This window comes from Varanus komodoensis, unplaced genomic scaffold, assembly GCF_004798865.1.
Source record: "Varanus komodoensis strain SLA01 unplaced genomic scaffold, ASM479886v1 scaffold164, whole genome shotgun sequence".
Taxonomy (NCBI): Eukaryota; Metazoa; Chordata; class Lepidosauria; order Squamata; family Varanidae; genus Varanus; species Varanus komodoensis.
The window spans coordinates 76,296-94,778 of NW_025335483.1; the positions used below are offsets into that span (position 1 = coordinate 76,296).

General features: G+C 49.0%; 1 protein-coding gene across 1 annotated transcript in view; it reads right to left on the reverse strand.

Annotated features, from left to right (window-relative positions):
- Positions 1 to 1,350: 1,350 nt before the first annotated feature.
- The window catches only part of ADAMTS10 (ADAM metallopeptidase with thrombospondin type 1 motif 10), a 41,124-nt gene continuing 23,991 nt past the window's right edge, over positions 1,351 to 18,483 (reverse strand). The window contains exons 15-24 of the mRNA XM_044426178.1: positions 13,299 to 13,432; positions 12,657 to 12,780; positions 11,733 to 11,813; positions 10,917 to 11,080; positions 10,254 to 10,380; positions 8,638 to 8,767; positions 7,691 to 7,895; positions 6,243 to 6,419; positions 4,688 to 4,844; positions 1,351 to 3,613 (exon numbers count right to left, since the gene is read on the reverse strand). Coding sequence (XP_044282113.1) covers positions 3,504 to 3,613; positions 4,688 to 4,844; positions 6,243 to 6,419; positions 7,691 to 7,895; positions 8,638 to 8,767; positions 10,254 to 10,380; positions 10,917 to 11,080; positions 11,733 to 11,813; positions 12,657 to 12,780; positions 13,299 to 13,432 — 1,409 coding nt within the window. The 3' untranslated portion in view covers positions 1,351 to 3,503. The remainder of the gene's footprint in view (positions 3,614 to 4,687; positions 4,845 to 6,242; positions 6,420 to 7,690; positions 7,896 to 8,637; positions 8,768 to 10,253; positions 10,381 to 10,916; positions 11,081 to 11,732; positions 11,814 to 12,656; positions 12,781 to 13,298; positions 13,433 to 18,483) is intronic.

The window sequence follows — 18,483 nt, forward strand, 5'->3', positions numbered from 1 at the left end:
TGCAACAGCAGGGGGTTGGACTGGATGGCCTTCAGGGTCCCTTCCAACTCTACTATTCTAGGATTCTAAGAAAGCCCTATGAGGAGAGACTGAGAGAACTTGGCACTTGCCCTTCCTGTTCAGCCTTGAGAAGAGAAGACCGACAGGGGTCATGACATCCCTCTAGAAGTCCTTCAAAGGCTATCACAGAGAGGAAGGTCAAGGTTTCTTCTCACTGATAACAGAATGTATGACGTGGAATAACCAAGTCCAGCTGCCGCAAGCCAGACTCAGGCCGGACATCAGGAAAAGCTTCCTCATGGTCAGAGCGACAGGACAGTGGAAGCAGCTGCCTGGAGAGGTGGGGGCCCTCCCACACTGGAGGCATCCAGAAAGAAACTGGGCAGCCACCTGAGTGGGATTGTGTGACTTGGTGTCCTGCAACAGCAGGGGGTTGGACCCGATGGCCTTCCTGGCCCCTTCCAACCCTACTATTCTATAGTTCTATGATTCTATGCTTGCTGGGAATGATGAGAGGTGTAGTCCAACGTATCAGAAGAACTATGATTCTATGATTTCTCTGGTGGAAGAGAAGGGCTTCCATTTTGCTGGGGCTCAACTTTGCACAGGGGCTGAAGGAGACTGGAAAGAAGCCACAGGCCAAGAGCGCAGGCGACCAGAGCTGAAGGTGCAGGATTGCCGAGGAGAAATAAGCATCTCTCCCCAGGATACAATCAAGGCAGGCGGGAGGGATCCGGTTCCTTTTCCAGTAAGCTATCACCCTACATGGATGGAGTTTGACCCTGATGCGTCCATGCAAGCATCCTGCAGTCACAGGACCCCTGACACACAATTTATTTAATCCCCCCATTGAACCGCCCCCCACCTCCTGTTCCACTGCCCAAAGTCTCTCCCCATTTGGCCCTTTTCCTAACCTTTGCCCCAAATCTACTTCCTGCAAGTTTATCCCTAGGAAACAACAGATAGCAACTGTTCTATTTTCTGCAAGATGTTCTTTCGGAGAGGTGAGTGCTTTTCTCCCATCTCTGACTGGTCAGATAAAAGTGCTCCTTCAGAAACACCAAACAAACTGGTAGGTAGTCCTTTATTATAAAAACCATGCGGTAATTTCTCTCATTCTCTCTTGCGCTCTCTCTCGCTCTCTCGCTCTCCCTTTCTTTCGCCCTCTCATCTTGGAAATAGGATTTTTAAACAATTTCTATAATAGCAATAATAATATTAATACAATATATCTGTAAATATTTATATATGAAATTGTGAAAACCATCCTGGCCCACAAGTGTCAGAACAAAATGCTTTCTTTCAGCAGGAACTTGCCAAAACTTTTCAGATTCATCCCAAACTGTAGTAACTGAGAGATGACAAAAGCAGCAACAAGTCAATGCAGGTGCCCAAATTTCACCTGTTATGAAGTCGAAAGCACATTTGAGCAAGATACATTTCTTTTTGGGACAACATCTGGGTGGGGGGGGAGGGATTCAAGAATAATTGTGTCTGGTCTGCTCCCAAATCTCATAGAAAGGAAAAATCTGACCCAGATTTGGGTGTTCCCGCTCAGGTGAAATTTCAAGTGATACCAACAAATGTTCTGTCAAGATAAGCAAAATTCCATAGAACGTTTAGACCAAGCTTCCCCAACCTGGTGCCCACAACTTCAAGCATCTCCCAGACATATTCCAGGGGGAAGGCGAGAGGAATGGGTGCTGTATGGGGAACTTTCAGAGCTGGGATTGGGAGGCTGCCCCGGAAAACTGTGCTAACTGCCCCCCTTCCAGGATGGAATTTTCCTCCTGTGGGAAGGAGTGCCAGGGGTCTGGGGAGTGGAGGAGGCAGGGACCCTCAGCCTCTTTCTCTCCCCTTCCTGGCACTTAAGCCACATACTTTAAAATGGCCGTCAGGAGAAAGCACCAAGGTGCTGGAGCTTACCACTGTCTCCTTGCAGGTTGACCAGATCAGACCCTAATAGATGGATTCCTGTCCTGATTTTAAATTGAGAACTGCACTGTAAAATTCAGAGAAGTGCACATTTCTAAGGATAGCTGAATTTGGGTTCATGTAGTGGTTCAAAAGTTCATCATTGGGTAAGTGCTGGATTAATTTCTCTCCCACCCAGGGATGCAAAAGCGTTTTGACCCAAGATTTTCACAAGGGCATTCTCAGAAGGCTGCTTCAAGGAGCCCTTCCCCAAAATTAAAAACTCAATACATCCTGACATCGTATCTGAATCAAGACCGACCCTTCCAAATTTCCACCTGATTAATTAGAATTTTTTAAAAAGTTAGAGATGTTATATTGCAAGGATAGCAACAATTTGTTATTGAAAACTGCACATTCAAACACTGGCCAGTCAGGCAGGCCATGGAAATGTGCAGTGCCGAAATATGAAAAAGCTGAATTTGGGAGATGGCCCCAGCACCAGCAAAGCGATTTTTAAAACATTGAATTAAAATGCAGCATCTTCTTATCCCACACCAAAGCTGAATTTTGGCTGCTAATTTCCAATGCTCCCTTAATGATTTGCAGGAATTGATCCACGGGAATTGATCAACAGAAGGAATCCATCCACTGGGTTCTTCTCATGTGAGAACCTAGAAGCTCAACTGTGCTCAAGGGATGCAAGAAATCCAGTCGGGATGCGAAAGACTGTGAGAGGATGATGAAGCACTGCCTAGACTTCCTTATAGTTCCTCCCTGGGAATGCAGAAGTGGCTTTTTCCCTAGTCCTACCTGGGCATGCCAGAAGCAGGACTTGGAAACTTCTACATGCAGCTGTGGTCCTTCCCCCTAAAGATCAAGTGTTGGTGCTGATGTTTCTGGATAAACCGTGGACAGAAATTGAACCCTAGGAAGTGCCTATGCATTCAGTCAGACCACTGGTCTGCATTTGGTTCTGTGAGGTTGTTGCTAATCAACAGCCGCTCTCCAGGGCTTTCTGAGCTCTGTCTAAAGATCCCAGGGGCTGAGCCTGGCTTTGGATGCTCCATTCTGTCCCCTCTTGCCCTCCTGAGTCCGAATTCCCTTACCATTTCCCCCTCCACAGTCCCGTCAAAGGCTGGCTGGCAACAGTGCCACGGGAAATCCCAGGTGTTGCCTTTAGGGGAAAGTCACAGTGGGGTGCAGGTGACACCCCCATCCCTGTGGGGTAAGGGGGTACCCCAGTGGGAGGGCAGCCAGCCGGTGATTGTGGTACCCAGCTGTGCTATGAAAATAAATAAGGTCAGAGTTTCAAGTAATGCACTCAGCTGCGCTGCACCCATGCCCCCATCTCTGCCCATGGACAAAGTGCTCCTGCCCCCTCCCCTGGCACCCGCTGCAGTGGCCCCACTGGGCTTCCCAGGGAACGGGGGGGGCACGTGGTCAGCAGGGTCCTGGGAGTCGCGTGGCTCAGGGCACCTGCTTGAACTCGTTGGCGATGGTGGGGCAAAAGGCGGCGGGGGGCTTCTCGGAAGTGGCCCGGCCGCCCCTCCTCCGGGGCCTTTCCAGTTTTCTCTCAGCGCTGAGTTCTAATGCCCCTGGCAGGTTTTGCAACACATCTGTCGGAAGTAAGTCCGGCTACAGAACTTAAACTTCAGCACCAAAGGGCAATAAGCGACTTTGTTCACATCTTTGCATTCTGGAGAAGAAACGGGGAGAAGGAGAGAACGAGAGAGAGATTTGAGGATGGGAAGTTGTGATTAGTTGATAAATTCCACGCATCCTGTCAAATTCTGGCCATCGGCTCTGAAAGGTCCCTCGCCCACTTGGCTGTTCTGCCAGAGGGCACTGAGCACCCCATGATTTCTGGGTCCACCCAGAGAGACAGACATATTTGTCTGTTTCCATTTCTCATGTTTCCCATTCTAATTCCCACTGTCCCTGAACTTGTAGAATTTTCCCAACTATACGTTGGATTTTTTTTCAAAAGCTTGAAAAATGGAATATATATTTACATTCAGTCATCCAAACAGATGCTTTTTGGTACCTGATTTTATTTAAGATAAGTTTTCCCAAGCAATTTCCCTAAAATAATGCCATTCGGAATGCTATCTTGACATTCACACCAACACTCACATATTTGCGTGCCCTTTCCCCAAACACCGATATCCTGAATTCAAGTCCTCCACTGCAAAATCCAGGAAAATGTGAACTGAGAAGATAGCTGAGTTTTGATTCACATATTGCATAGAAAGTGTCCCTTTAGCTAAGCACTCATGAATATGTGAGCCAAAGTTTTTATTTTATATAAAACCTTTCTAGAGCATCTCCTGAAGTCTCGGGATGGTTTAACAATACAAAATGTAAAAAAATAAACACAGCATCCTAAAATTGAACTAACAATAAAACCCCAGTTAAAACATTAGGAAAATAAAACATTAGGAATGTCTTAAAATGTTAGGAAAATAAAAAGGTTTTGGCCTGGCACCAAAAAGAATGAAGTGACAGTGCCAGGTGGACCTCTCTGGGGAGCGAATTCCACAATTGGGGCGCCACTGCAGAGAAGGCTCTGCTCCAGGTAGCCACCCTCCTAATCTCCGTCAGGGAGAGCACCTGGAGAAGGGCGTTTGCCCCAGATCTTAAGGGCTGGGCAGGCACCTTTCATCTCCCATCCCTGCTGCAAGACAGCCTCAGTATCTGCTTTCACAGTGGAAAAAACCTTGCTTCTCCGTGAGTGCAACGCAAATGAAGAACCACCCCTCACCACGGGTACCTTCAGGAGTTTCTGTCGGCCCCGCGTGACACTTGCTTTCACATTGCTGCATCGGCAACGGCTTCAGGGTGTCCACGCACTCGCTGGAGGGCTGCCCGGTGTGGGTCACGCACTGGACCAAGCGCCTTTGCTGCCCGAAGCTGCACTGCCCAGAGCACTGCGGGACAGAGCAAGGAACATGCAGAAGGGATGGGCTAGGCTCAGCAGGAAGGAACCTCTCTCAGCTTTCGCCTTTGGCCCCCGCACCAATCTTTTCATTCCCTCCCTCCCCCAGTCCTCCCACCTTGGTCCACGTGAGAACACAAGGACTTTATTTATTTATTTATTTATTTAAAAATTTCTGTGCCGCCCCATTCTCCGAAGCCTTGAGGCGGCTTACAAAACATCAGTTAAAATATAAAACACTAAAAAAATAAAACACATTCACATTATAAGATAAGTCGCCCTGGCCGAAAGGATGTAAGAAAAGCCCTGCTGGGTCAGGGCCAAGGTCTGCTCTAGTCCAGCACTCTGTACATGCAGTGGCAAGCCAGCTGAACACAGGATCCCTCCAGCAGGAAGGGGGCAAGACCTCCTCCCGCCCAGCGATGAGTGCGTGCAGGTGGGCCGCCTCTGGGGAAGGAGGGAGCCCATGGCCAGCAAGGCTAGTAGCCACGGAGAGCCTCCTCCCTCACGCATCTGACCAATCCCCTTTTGAAGCCATCCAAATTGGGGAGGGGGGGTTAGAGACTCAGCAGTATTTTCCTGCCTTTTTGTGGGTGGCTGACATTTTGTTTTCTCCAGAATACCCCTTGGAGGGACATCAAGCCCAAACAAGTGATGGCAGCCACAAAAGGAGCAGGATGAATTTATTTATTTTATTTACTAAAATTGTTTCTAGTCCGTCCCATTACTGAAGTCTCGGGATGATTTAACAATACAAAATGTAAAAAAATTAAAACACTGCATCCTAAAAATTAAACTAATACTAAAACCCCAGTTAAAACAGTCATGTCTTAAAACATTGGGGAAATAAAAAAAGTTTTGGCCTTGTGCTGAAAAGAATGAAGTGATGGCACCAGGTGAACCTCTCTGGGGAGCGAATTCCATAATTGGGGCACCACCACAGAGAAGGCCCTGCTCTGGGTAGTCACCCTCCCCATCTCCTTCAGGAGAAGGGCTTCCGCCCCAGATCTTAAGGGGCAGACATACACAAATGGAAGGAGACACTCCTTCAGGTAACCAGGCCCTAAGCCATTTAGGGCTTTATAGGGCTTTGTCCCTCCCCTGCTTCTCAAATTTGACCGGTTTGCCTCTCTTTAAAAAAACAGTAGAAGTCTGATTTTTTTAAAAAAGGCAAATTCACAATTTGCAAACTTTCAGCCAGGATCTAAATGATCTTTCAGCTTCCAAGAAGATTCTTCCTTGGGCTTCCCATCCGTGTATTTCCCACCCACCAACACTGGTGGTGATAAACCAATATGGCTGCTCTTCTCCAGAGCTCCCCCTAGTGGCCCATTGTGGAATAATTGCTACCATGAATTGCTGGAGGAAAGTAAGAGATGGGGTTCCATACCTCTCCCCATTCACCAGTGACCCACCGTGGGGGTGGACAGCGCCGGAGGCTGCACCTTATGCTGGTGGGGGGCCTAGAGCTCTCCGGACATGCAGAGGCTGGCAAGGTGGTGCCGTGGTCACCGCTTTTGCAAAGGACGATTCGGTGGCGGAGGCCAGGCCCGCAGCTTGGGGTGCACTGCAAGGAAGGGTGGATGTTAAGGCCAGGAGGAAGCTGTCAGGACAAAGACCGTCATGTGTGCATGGGCTCTGGTGAGATTCCCTGGTGTGCCCAAGAACCGGCCTGTTTTGTGGAACAGATTGCTTGGACACAGAAATGAGGCAGGGGCTGCTGACCGAAACCAGACTCTGGTAACGGAATTGCTGTTGCGACGGACTGCAGCCCTGGTCTTGCAGTACCCATGTGAGCCTGCTCTGGATGCAAGTAGCTCAAGACACCCCCGGAGCCTGGTGGGAACGAGGGAGAAGAGCAGCAGCATCCAGAGCAAGGGAGATGCGGAGTTGGGGAATCTCTCGGAGAGAGAGCGCCCACCTCCTGAGGATGGACCCGAGGGCCCATCGCCACAGCCACTGGCTGGCCCAACTGGGGGCTGAGGGGGCAGAATGCAGGTGCGCTGGTTCCACAGTGCCTTTCCCTCCCAAGACAGGCCCCAAAGGGTTCAACAGCAAAGCTTTGGGGGCAGAGAGGGTTCAACATCTCACTTTGTGTATGCTTCGGGACTTCTATGTAGGACAAAGACGCTTACAAGAAGAGCTGGGGAGTCTGTCTTGCTGGGGAGGGAACTCCTGGCTCACAACAGAGACTACCTGTACTCAGGGGAGGGTTCTTCAGACACAGGCTTCCAAGACTTGTAGAAGAAGAGAGGCACAGATTTTTTTTTAAAGGGTGTGTATGCTTTTGTGCACCGTGGAATCACCTCAGCAGTGAGATGAGGACACAGGAAGGACCCCGGCAGAAGAAGAACCTTGGCAGATCAAAGGCAAGTTGCAGCTAGTCCAGCATCCTTTTTGTCCCAGTGGGCAGCCTGATTATCATGACACTGCATTTCTACCCAGCCCTTTTTCTCTTACTCAAGATAAGTTAACAAAGCTCCATTTTAGCCACACAAACAGCCCTGTGAGGTAGACTGGCCCAACGTTCCCCATTGAGCTTATGGCCAAGCAGAGACTAGAAGCCAGTTCTCCCTGGCCCCTGGACCAGCACTGAAACCCCCACCCCTCACACAATGCCTCCAGGAAACTCACAAAAGGGGCATGCAAGCCCGAGGCCTCCCGTGTTGCCGGTGGCTGCATTTTCTTACCTGAGCTATCCTTGCCTCCCCCACCACACACACACACAATTTAGCCCCCTGAATAACGGCCACTGACAGGGAGAGGTCCCAATCCTACACTCCACAAGAAGGGTTCAGAACACTGCTGACGCCGCATGGGCAGCAACCAAGTACGCACCTCCGACCAATCCAGGGCGATCCATTCCGGGGGACACGTCTGGTTGTTGCAGGGCTCCAGCACAGGCGGGCGCGGGAGGCTGCAGGACGTGTCGTCCAGAACCCTCTCCTCCACGGTGGAGACCTTGCGCCGGCAGCTGACGCTCCGGGTGCGCACGCCCTGGTTGCAGCTCCGGCTGCACTTGGACCAGTTCCCGATCACCCAGCTGAGGGAGACATGCGGCGGGGAGCAAGGAGGCACGATGGACTCTGAGAAACGCACAATGAACCCAGGGGCCTGGTGCATCGCCTTTGTCTCACTGAACTCCGCAGGGACTTTGAGATCCTGCTCAGCCTAAATTGGCCGGGCTTCCCCCTTCCTTTGCACCAGGAAGGGAGACAAAGAGGTCTGAGAAATGGATTCTCACTCTTGCTTCAAAGCCTTGGATGCATCTGGCCATGTTGGAGTCCAGAGCTGGGATTTCTTTCTCTCTCTCGCCTATACTTCATTCTTCCTTCATTTTGCTCCAGGTTTCCTTTGGGCTACATATCCCTGCCCCTTTCCTTCCATCAACTCTCCCTTTCCAGGCTCTGCCTCAGTTTCCCCCCAGCTATTTCTCTCTCTCCCTTGTGTCCTTTCCTAGTATTTATTTATTTATTTATTTATTTTACTTATTTAAAACTTTTGTATGCCGTCCCTTATATGCATGGCATCTCGGGACGGCTTACAATCATTAAAATAAATAACAATACAACAGCACAACCACAACACAGTCTAACCACAACACTTAATAAGAACAACCACAAGGAATCTGTCCACTGAAATGCCAGTTTAAAATCCAAGGGTGTCCTTCTGCTCTTGGCCAAATTGGGCACATGTCCCCCAAGATCAGGCTCCAGGCCTCCACTTCTGTATAACATCTGCACCCAGGTTCCACCCCACAGAAGGTGGGAAGGGGTGAAACGCACCTCGGCGGACAGGGCTCAGTGTTGCACAGTCTCTGCCTTTCCGGGAGCTTCGTCTCCGGGCTGCAGAAATGGTTGAAGACGGTGGAACTGTCAGCCTGGTTCCTGCATACAACGGTCTGAACTTGGCTACCTGCAGGATTGTTGTGAGAGGAAAGACAGCAGTGGAACAACGATGCATAGTGCCCCGAGGCCCTCAGAGAAAGAAATGACTTTATCAAATGATCTATGTGAAAGTCTCAGCCCCTCTGCATGCCCAGAAATCAGTGTCGTGGCCCTACTTTTAGGAATGGATGGATCTGCTAGTGCTGGTATCGCTGCATTTCTCCTTTTTCCAGTCATAAAATGGTTGCATTCCTATATATTTTTACTTACAAAGACTTGATATAGCAGGAAGCCAACAGCTCCCTTCCTCCAAGTAGCATCTCCAACAGCGGGGGGAGAGGAGCCTTCTTGGTGACAGCCCCCTAATTATGGAATGAGCTCTCCATAGCATGGATTCTATTACCCTTCAACACCAGGTTTAGACTGCCATCTGTGCTGAGGAATTCAGTAGCTTTTAATGCCATACATGGGGCTTACGTCAGCTGCTTTTTCTTATAACAGGTCTGGCAGCATCAAACTTTTTTTTTCTGTTCAAATTGTTTTAAATTTTGCTTTTAATTTTAGATGGAAATGTTATGTAGCTTCTACTTCATGTGTGTTTTACATTGCATTTTATTGTATTCTATAACTTGCTGTTAAGCACTCACAAGGCTTCAGTTATTGGGCAATACATAAATGAAATTAATAACAACAACAACAACATCTTCAGACTTTGAGAACATTTTAAATTTAAGTTCAGATTCTTTCAGGGCACATAAAATTTGTGCAATGTCTGCAATCCTGCCTTACACATTTTGTAAAAACTATCCTAATGCACTGGATTCTAACATTATTTTTGCTAAGGTGTGTGTGGACCTTCTAGTACACAGCTTTTGTTAGGCATGCTTTGATAAGACAACTCCACTGCACAATTTGAGGAAGAGCGAATGTCAAAGGCTGCGTTTTTGTTCACCTGTTAGTTCAAAAGTGCAAAATTAGGCAAGTCCACATTAAAACATGAAACAAACCAATTTCTCTTCTATGCCTACCCCATTTTTGTGGGCAGAGAACCTGAGAGAGAATCCTGCTAAATTCTGCAAGTATTTCTTAAGTGTGGGGCTCCCCATTCCGCAGGGGCAGAAGCACGATCCGTGTGCTCCCCTTACCCCAAGATTTTTGATGGTGCTTTGCTTTGGCTATTGCAAGAACAGCTCACAAGCACCTACTAGTCATTTAGGTAACTTGGCCATCAGTTCAACTCCACTGCAATGCTGCAGACCAAGTGCCTTTCCAGGGCATACCAAACACAATAATGGTGGAGAATATTTGGAGAAAATTCTGCAAATCAGCAGTGTTTTTCTAGACTGAAAGGAGGAGACCAAGAAATGTTTTTGGAGAGGCGTAGACTCTACTGGACACGATGTTATTCTTCAAGTCACACCAGCCAAACCTTGGCCATCCAATGCAACCTTGTTATCTGAACTTCATCTCCCCTCCAGCATCCCATCTGTCATCTCCACTATAAACATCCTCACCTCCAGCACAGATGGCTGAACATTTTGTCCATGAGACGTACTGCCACAAGTACTGGGCCACAGAACGGCGAGCGATGGGCGCATTGAACTTATATCGGATCTTCTGCAGCTCTTCCCGCACAAAGACCTACAGAGAGCAACGTTGCAAAATTAGAGGTACAGAGCTGAAGTATCTCTCCCCAACACCAAATAGACAAGCAGATTTCAGTGCTGGAAGAAGCTCCCCGGGAACTTGGGAAAGAAATTTTTTTTTCAAGTATTACAGGCCCTGTTCTGTAATAGCATCACTTTAGTTGCATCATTCCTCAAATTTCACCCTTAGACATGGCATAAAAATAATTTTGAACAAACACAAAAATGATAAATGCATCCCAGCCAATCAGGGATCACACACTGGACAGGAGAACATTGGCCTATGTAACCAATCAGTTGCAATAAGATCACTGAAGGTAAATGGAACCCCTTAGAATTATGGGCAGTATTTCTTGTGATAGTCACTGAGGCAATCTTAGTCTATCAAGCATCACACTACAAATCCATTTCTCAGACCTCTCTCCATTACCTTGTGCAAAGAGGGTACCCCACCCCCAACAACTTTTGAAGCTTTCTCCACATTCCCTTCCTCTCCTCCAAAAGACATTTTGGCTCAGGGATGGAACCAACCATGACGATGAGGGTGATGTTAGTTGGACCCAAGGCCTCGAAAGATTCCAGGTCGCCCTGTGAGCGCTTGTAGTGGAACGTGGTGCCAGCAATGTCAAAGCGCCGAGAAGCATCGTTGGAGAGTTTCCCATTGATAAAATATTCATCATTCTCCCCTCTTAGAGCTGGAAAAAGAAATCAGGAAAAGCAGTTTAAGGCAAAGATGGGTCATTCTTGGACTTTTGAAAAAAGAGAAAAGGATGATTCTGGTAGAAAATGGCAGTGGATGATGAGAGGGAGAGAGAGGGAGAGATTGAGAGAGGAGGTCCTATTTCTAGGCTGGGAAGGAAATTCATGCAAATCTAGCAGGAGGAGGTCACCTTGAGAATCTGTCCAGAAATGTTGCAGAAATCCACAGTGGACTCAAACCATTTCGCATGCCGAAGAACTTCCCACATGGATTCTACAGTGGAGAACCTTTTCCCAGGTCATGTAGATTCCACAGACTTGTGGACCATGGCTTTCAAATCGGCTAATTTTTGCAAATCGAGTTACAGCTTTTCTAATAAAGCAAAAATACACCTTTCCTCCAGAGTATAACATGGAAAAATATGCCTTTCTCAGTGATTTCTGTGTTTTGGGGAAACTGGGACATTTTCGGGGGTGCGAATTTGCACAAGTTCACATTTGCACAAATTTATGTATGAATGCATTTGTACATCTATCAAACAGTGGAGGATAAAACAAAAGGTGTTTGATGATACACAAAACATAGATGAAGAAGAATTTACTTCATCTGTACAACTGGAAGCTCAAGAGTCTTTCTGGGCATCTCACCAAGATAGTTCAAGGAAAGATTGAGCTCCCGGATGTCGATATGCACCGATCCTTTGGGGATCCATATCACCTCTTCATAGCCTGCAGATCAAATAAAGAAAATTAGCATGGGAGGTTAGTCTTAAAGACATACTTTGGGACTGCCAATTTGGCAGAAGCCAGATGGGGAATGTGAGTGGCCAAAAACCCAGTCGGTCCATTTTCCCATCGGTATTGTCTGAACTCCATCCTCATCTCATGTATCTCATCTCAAGGATGGAGTATCTCATGACTCATCTTTGGGTTTTTTCCCAAGGGAAATCAAACCTGAGGCCTTCTGCATGTAAAACATCCCATCTGCCATTGCGCTATGAGCTTTCCTCCTAACATCGAATCTGAGAGTTGGGAGAGACTGTGGAGGTCTTCTCATTTTGGCCCCTGCTCAGGATGGGTATCTTTGATGCTTCTCTGTAATTCAACAGCCATCTCCATTCTCTCTCTTACTCTTCAACATGGAAGATGCCCTCTAAGCACAGGGTTCCATTTTGCCATTGGATACCCTCCTGCCCAAGTTCCCCAGCAACTGGTATTCAGAGTCATGCTGTCTCTGGTATAGCAGGTGGGTTAGAGCCAGAAAGACTAGCTGCCACAAATAGCATTCTTTCCTCCACATATCCAGCCGGGCCTTTTCAATGCCATCCAAATTGGTGGTCACCCCTATAGCTCACAGTGAAGGACTCCACAGGTGAACAATGCCTTCCACCTTGGCCAAACTCAGGAAAAAAGTTTTTGTTTCACCTCCACCTAGAAAACTTGGTGGTTGTTTTTTTGATGCAAAGAGCTTATTTCAGAGTCAAGCACATATTTCAGCCTGCAGAGGAATGGAACAGCCTTTGCAACTCTGATGGTGTATGCCTGTTATTGCCCTCCAGCTCTTAGTCCCACCTCCGTCAGGCAGCGATTGGTTGAAGATCCCTTCAATTGTTTCACAGGTGCTTCCATCTCCTCCACATATGCGGCATTTGTCTTCCTTGGTGTCCGAGCCGAGGATGCGGTCACAGCCCACGTGCTTACGGGAAACAAATGAGGCAAGATAAGGGAAAGCCTTGCTCCATCGGACCATGGACCTTTCTGGTAAGCTTGCCATTCATACATGAGCAACAGCTTTCACTGGGCCGTTCACAGGAAGGACACGAGTGCAAAAGCACCAGCCCAGTGCATTTCCCAGCAACTGGGGCACACATGTAGCAACTGGGGTCACCCCATGAAGCTTGCTGGGTGGGAGATCCAGGACTGATTGAAGGAAAAACTTCTCTCCACACCGCCTCATTAAACAATAGCACTGACTACTGCAGGAGACTTTAAGAGCAGAGTCTGTGCACTTGTGGAGCGTGCCAATGTGTCCAATGTAGGAGGGACCACAGCTAAGAAGGTCAGTAGCCATCAGTAGCCATTCTTCTTGTTGACCCCCAAACAGCGGCCCACCCTCCCAATTAAGCCCCCAAAACTGCACATCAAACTGAATCACTATTCAGGGGCATAAGGGCAGGCAAAGATGCCTAGTGGTTAGAGCAAGCACATACTCACCTTGCATTCTCCACCAACACATATGTCGTTAGAGTCCTGTCGGCAAGGGGTGCCATCCACCACGGCCGCTGCTCTCTCCGTATAGAAGTTGAAGCCTTCAGCCAAGCAGTTGAGAGAACAGGACTTAACCCCACCTGTGGGGAGAGAAGCCATTGAACTGGACGGATCTGGGGAGACCAAATCCATGCCTGCTGGCAAGTGATACCCTTTGTGGCTGCAAGAAAGATCCGTTCCAGGACCAAGTTAGAGCAAAGGATCCCAATGCCTTCCCCTGGTGCAGCTGCCCGAGCAAAGATGGGATGGGGCCTGCCAGGACTGAAAGAAAACATCAACGTCCAGCTGCGATTCTAAGCATTAAAACGATGCTTCCTTCTCTGCAGACGCATCTCCGATTGCACTGGGAGCTTGTAACACTCTATAGCTGTGAATACATCCCACAGAACGTGGGAGCTCACATGAACGGACTTGCCCTGTAAAGGCAGTAGTTAAAAGTGGATTCTGGGACCGGAATGTTCTATATTTGCCTGATCTGAAGAAAGCCCAGTTGGCACAAGGAAGTCTCCTTACCTAGGAGCAATCAGTCATTTCGAGATGAAGAGATTATTTATTATGGCGATTTATGTTTATCCCACCCTTTCTCCTTGGAGGTCGGGGGCAGCATTCCGATCCCATGTCGGCCTCTTTGCAAACCTGCTATATTTCGCACTGCAATGCATCCTATTTCCCCCAGAATGTCACTTAGGGTGCCACTGTGCACCCCCAGTCCTCCCCATACATGATATACACCCCACATCAAGGCTAGCTTGGGCTGGGTTTGAGAGTGTTTAAATGAATCCATCCAAAGGGACCCCAGCTCCTGGGGCCTGCCGCAGCAGCTGCAAACACGAGCCTGCCCTTTCTGCCTCTGAGATTCTTCCCCTTGGCATCCCCTCCAAGTATTCCCACCCCCTCACCCTCTGGTCCTTTGAGCGTCATGGAAATCAGAAGGAAGGCAGTCAGAAAGCAGGAGAAAACTGCCTGTGAGAGGAGCCACTTCGCTCCCCCAAAGGGATTTCCTCTTTCCCTACCTAGCTCAAAATACCCAGGCCTGGGGGAAATGGTACAAAAATCTTTAGCTTTTAAACCTGAAGTTTTCTTATTAGGCATTATACTTGTTGATATTAGTAAACAAGAAATGTACTTGATTTTACATGTAATTACTGCGGCAAGGATTGCATTTGCCCAACACTGGAAAAGTGAAGAGTCACCCACCGACGAACTGATCCTAAAAAAGATCTTGGACCATGCAGAAATGGATAGACTGACTTTGTCACTGAAGGAGAAAGAAGATGCTGACTTCCATCAAACTTGGGCCTCTTTTTATTATTGGCTAGAGAAACGGGACTTCACATAGATGATGTTTCTATGGTATCATAAATGGAAAAAAATGTGGGGGCTGACCCAGCGGGCTCAATGTTTTTGATGATGGATGTTGCTTTTCTTTGTTTTTAGGACTAAAAATTCTGAATAAAACTTATTATAAAAAAAAAAAAAATACCCAGGCCGGGGCGGGGGGGAGGGGGCAATGATTCAGAGCTCTCGACCGACTGTGCCCCTCCTCCAGTCTCCACTGCTCCTCAGTGAGCAAGCAGCTGTCCAAAGCCCAGTGTTTGTTCTGTCTTCTGCTGATTTATGGGCCAAGTGGGAGAGTTTGTCCTTTTGATAAGAGGGGAGGGGAGGGGAGAAAGTAGAAGTGGGGGCAGAACACAGCATGTAACCGTTCAGCCATCTGCTATCGAGAGGTCAAGAAAGACCGCAAGGCTATACTGTCTGTGGCATCTTAGCCTTCATGCACTGAACATCAGTGTTCGGCAGGGGTACCTGCCCTGTCAAAAGTTATAGTATCAGTGCCCAGGAGCTAGAAGGCACTCATGCTGACACAATTTTAATAAGGTCAATACAAAGAGTGTGATGATGCTGTCTTACCTAGAATTCCAGTATGGGTCCATTTAGCTCACTTGTGGCAGGTTTCACACGCAACACTAAGCTGTGGTGTGGGTTGTTGAAAGAAACCTGGCTTGTTGAAAGAAACCTGGCTTGTTGTTGTGTCTGAACACATCTCTTCAAACTAGCCATGGTTTGTTAACTAGCTATGAACCAGAAATGGAAAATGTGAGCCGGGTTAGCAGAGTCACAGGACTTCTGCCATGGATAACAGGCCCCACAAAAAGCCACTCAAAGTATGGCTCACAGCCCACCGTGGCTTGTCATATTGTGCAAAACCACTACTCTGACATTTCAGAAGCCCCAAAGTCACCCTGGTGGGTGCGTGGAGCAGGGACACATTGCATGCCGTCTTAAGCCAGCGACGGCACCATTTCCAGCCCCCCAGACAAGGTCGCTCCAGACAAGTGTGTCTCTGAGCTGATGACAAGGAGAAGGGAGGCTGAGGGGGCATTTTTCTCATAATTCCAAGCCATTTGCCCAGGAGAATACAGGAGCAACATCCCGTTCTCCCTTCAAAAATGGCCCCTCAGCCTCAGCTGGGAAGTGTGAATTCACACCTTCTCTTTCCCCCATCAGAAAGCGGAGTTTGCTTTGCACAGCAAGTTTTGCCTCAGCAGAGACATGCCTCCTTTTCTGCCCCACAGGGCTTGCCCCAGAGGAATCCGCTGGGATTATCCCCCACAGTGCAAAACCTTTCCTTTCTTGGCAGTCCTCACAGCCTCCGTCCTGCAGCCCTCCCTCCCTCCCTCAACTCTCCCCGTCGCCAACAGACAAAAACAAGGAGGAGGAAAGCAACATAAACATCGCGGGAACGCCACATTCCACACGAGGCTGCAAGCTGAATCTGCAAAAGACGGCTGAGCTCAGCAGTTCCCTCATTGCGTCTTCTTGCAGGCCTCTGGCTCAGAGCCATGAAACAGGGGTGGAAGGAAGGACTGCCTCAGGCCTGGGGGAAGGAGCAGCTTCAGGCTGCGGAAATGGAGCAAGCCGAGGGCGCATGGAGCCGGCGGCCATCGCTCCTGTGCCCCCCGGCATCGCCGTTCCAGAAGGCAGAGCCCTGTGCTTCACCAAGCCCATCCTGCGCCTCTTCAACCCCCTCTCTGCTGCTCATGCGATGAGGAAAGTCATCGCGTTACCCACATGGACACGCCATTCAAATGAAAATCCAGCCAGGGGCCTGAGCCTGCCCTTCACCTCAGCCCACAAAGCGTCTTGGGCCAGCTCTGGTCGGTCCTACCACTCTCCCCTGGTTCTCCACAGTTGCTTCTTCTCCCCATCCCATGGCCCCAGGGGAGAAGAAGGTGGCCAATTTCTCTATGGCTTGGCAACCTCCGAGCTGAGACCGTGGGTTCACCAACAGTGCCACTCCTGTTTCCTTGCCTTACTGAAGTGCTGACACGTCCCTTCGACCATCCATTGCAGACAGACCGGGCAGGTGAGCGCTGGTCACCTGCTCCTCCTTTCCCTGAGGAGCTCCACAGAATGGGGGACACCCCACAGGAAGCCCTGCTCCTCACAGCCAGCATCCATGCCACACAGGGGAGGGCATCTAAATCCGATCTGCATTGATGGGAAGGGGAGAGAAAGCTTGTAGGAGGCCAGGTGTGCTGTGAGGTGCTAGGCTATGTGGCAGCTTGGCAGGCATTGTCCCTGACTCCCCCGGGGAGGAGATGCAGGGACACCAGAAGAGCTCCGAAGCTGGATCAGGCCCAAATCCATCTAATCCAGCATTCTGCCCTGCAGCTGCCCCCAAAGGAAATCTACAAGCAGCCCGTGAGCCCAACAGCACCTTCCCACCCGTGTTCCTCAGCAACTTCCCCATATTGTCTCTGATACTGAACGAAGTGGACCATAAGGAAAGCTGAGCGCTGAAGAATCAAGGCCTTTGAATTGTGGTGCTGGAGGAGACTCCTGCGAGTCCCTTGGACTGCAAGGCAATCAAACTGGTCAGTCCTAGAGGAGATCAACCCTGACTGCTCTTTAGAAGGCCAGATCCTGAAGATGAAACTCCAAGACATTGGCCACCTAATGAGAAGGAAGGACTCCTCGGAGAAGACCCTGATGCTGGGAACAATAGATGGCAAAAGAAGGAGGGGACGGCAGAGGATGAGGTGGCTGGATGGGGTCACGGGGGAGGTCAGTGTGGAGTTGGGTGGACTCTGAGCGATGGTGGAGGGGAGGAGAGGCTAGAGGAGTGTTGTCTGTGGGGTTGTGAGGGGTTGGACATGGCTTTGCAACTAAACAACTGAAGGAAGCCATCAGGGCTTGCAGCCACGGATCTCCTCACCCCGCTGCCCGAATGTGTCCCCTTTTAAGACTGCCCAAATTAGTGGCTACTTCCCATGGAAGCAAATTCTGTGTCTCCTTCCCGGGTGAAGTAAGAGTTCCTTGGATCTCCCACCATCACCTCCATGGGACAACCCTACCTGAACCCCAGTATTGAGAGGGAAAAAGTCGCCCTCTCTACTTTCCTCACGCACGTAATCCCATACACCTCTTCAGGTCTCCCCATCACACCTTTTTCTGTCCTTTCCCACCTCTATAATAGCCTTTTTTTAGCTGCAGTGGCCAGAGCGGTACCTAATATTCTACCTGGGAGAGCGCCGGAGATTTGTATGGACTAGGAACTTGGCTTCAGGGTTTGCTTGCATTCTGCCTGATTTCTCGCCCTGGCCCCATGGGTCCCATTTTCTATCGGAACTTGAGATGCTGTGGGGCTGTGTGCCCCGAATGATATTATCCCGCATCACAATGATTTGTGCCACTTGTTCCCTTTCTTAGCTGTTCAGGCGTTGGATGCCTCAACTTAGCTGGTAAAATCACAAGGCAGGATGTTATTAGCACCTCTGGGGAAGCCCAAGGTTGGAAAAAGCAGCTTTTGAAAAGGGAAAATTTGTAAGTGCAGGAGGACCACCTCCCCCACTCAGATAGCCCCATGGAGATGGAGATGCCCTGTAACTATGGAACGTTCCCTGACTGTGGATGATGGGGAAGGAAAAGGTGGGTGAGGAAGGGGGAATGACATGGAACATGCTGGAAAAGGGCTGCCTGGCAGGAACTCTGAGCAACTGTGCTCCACACTGCAGCTTCCTGTTGCAGCTCTCGCTTGCATGCTTATTATTATTTATTTATTTAGGATTTTTGTATGCCATCCTTTGCAAGAGCCTCAGGACGGCTTATGAGTACCACTGGCATGTAG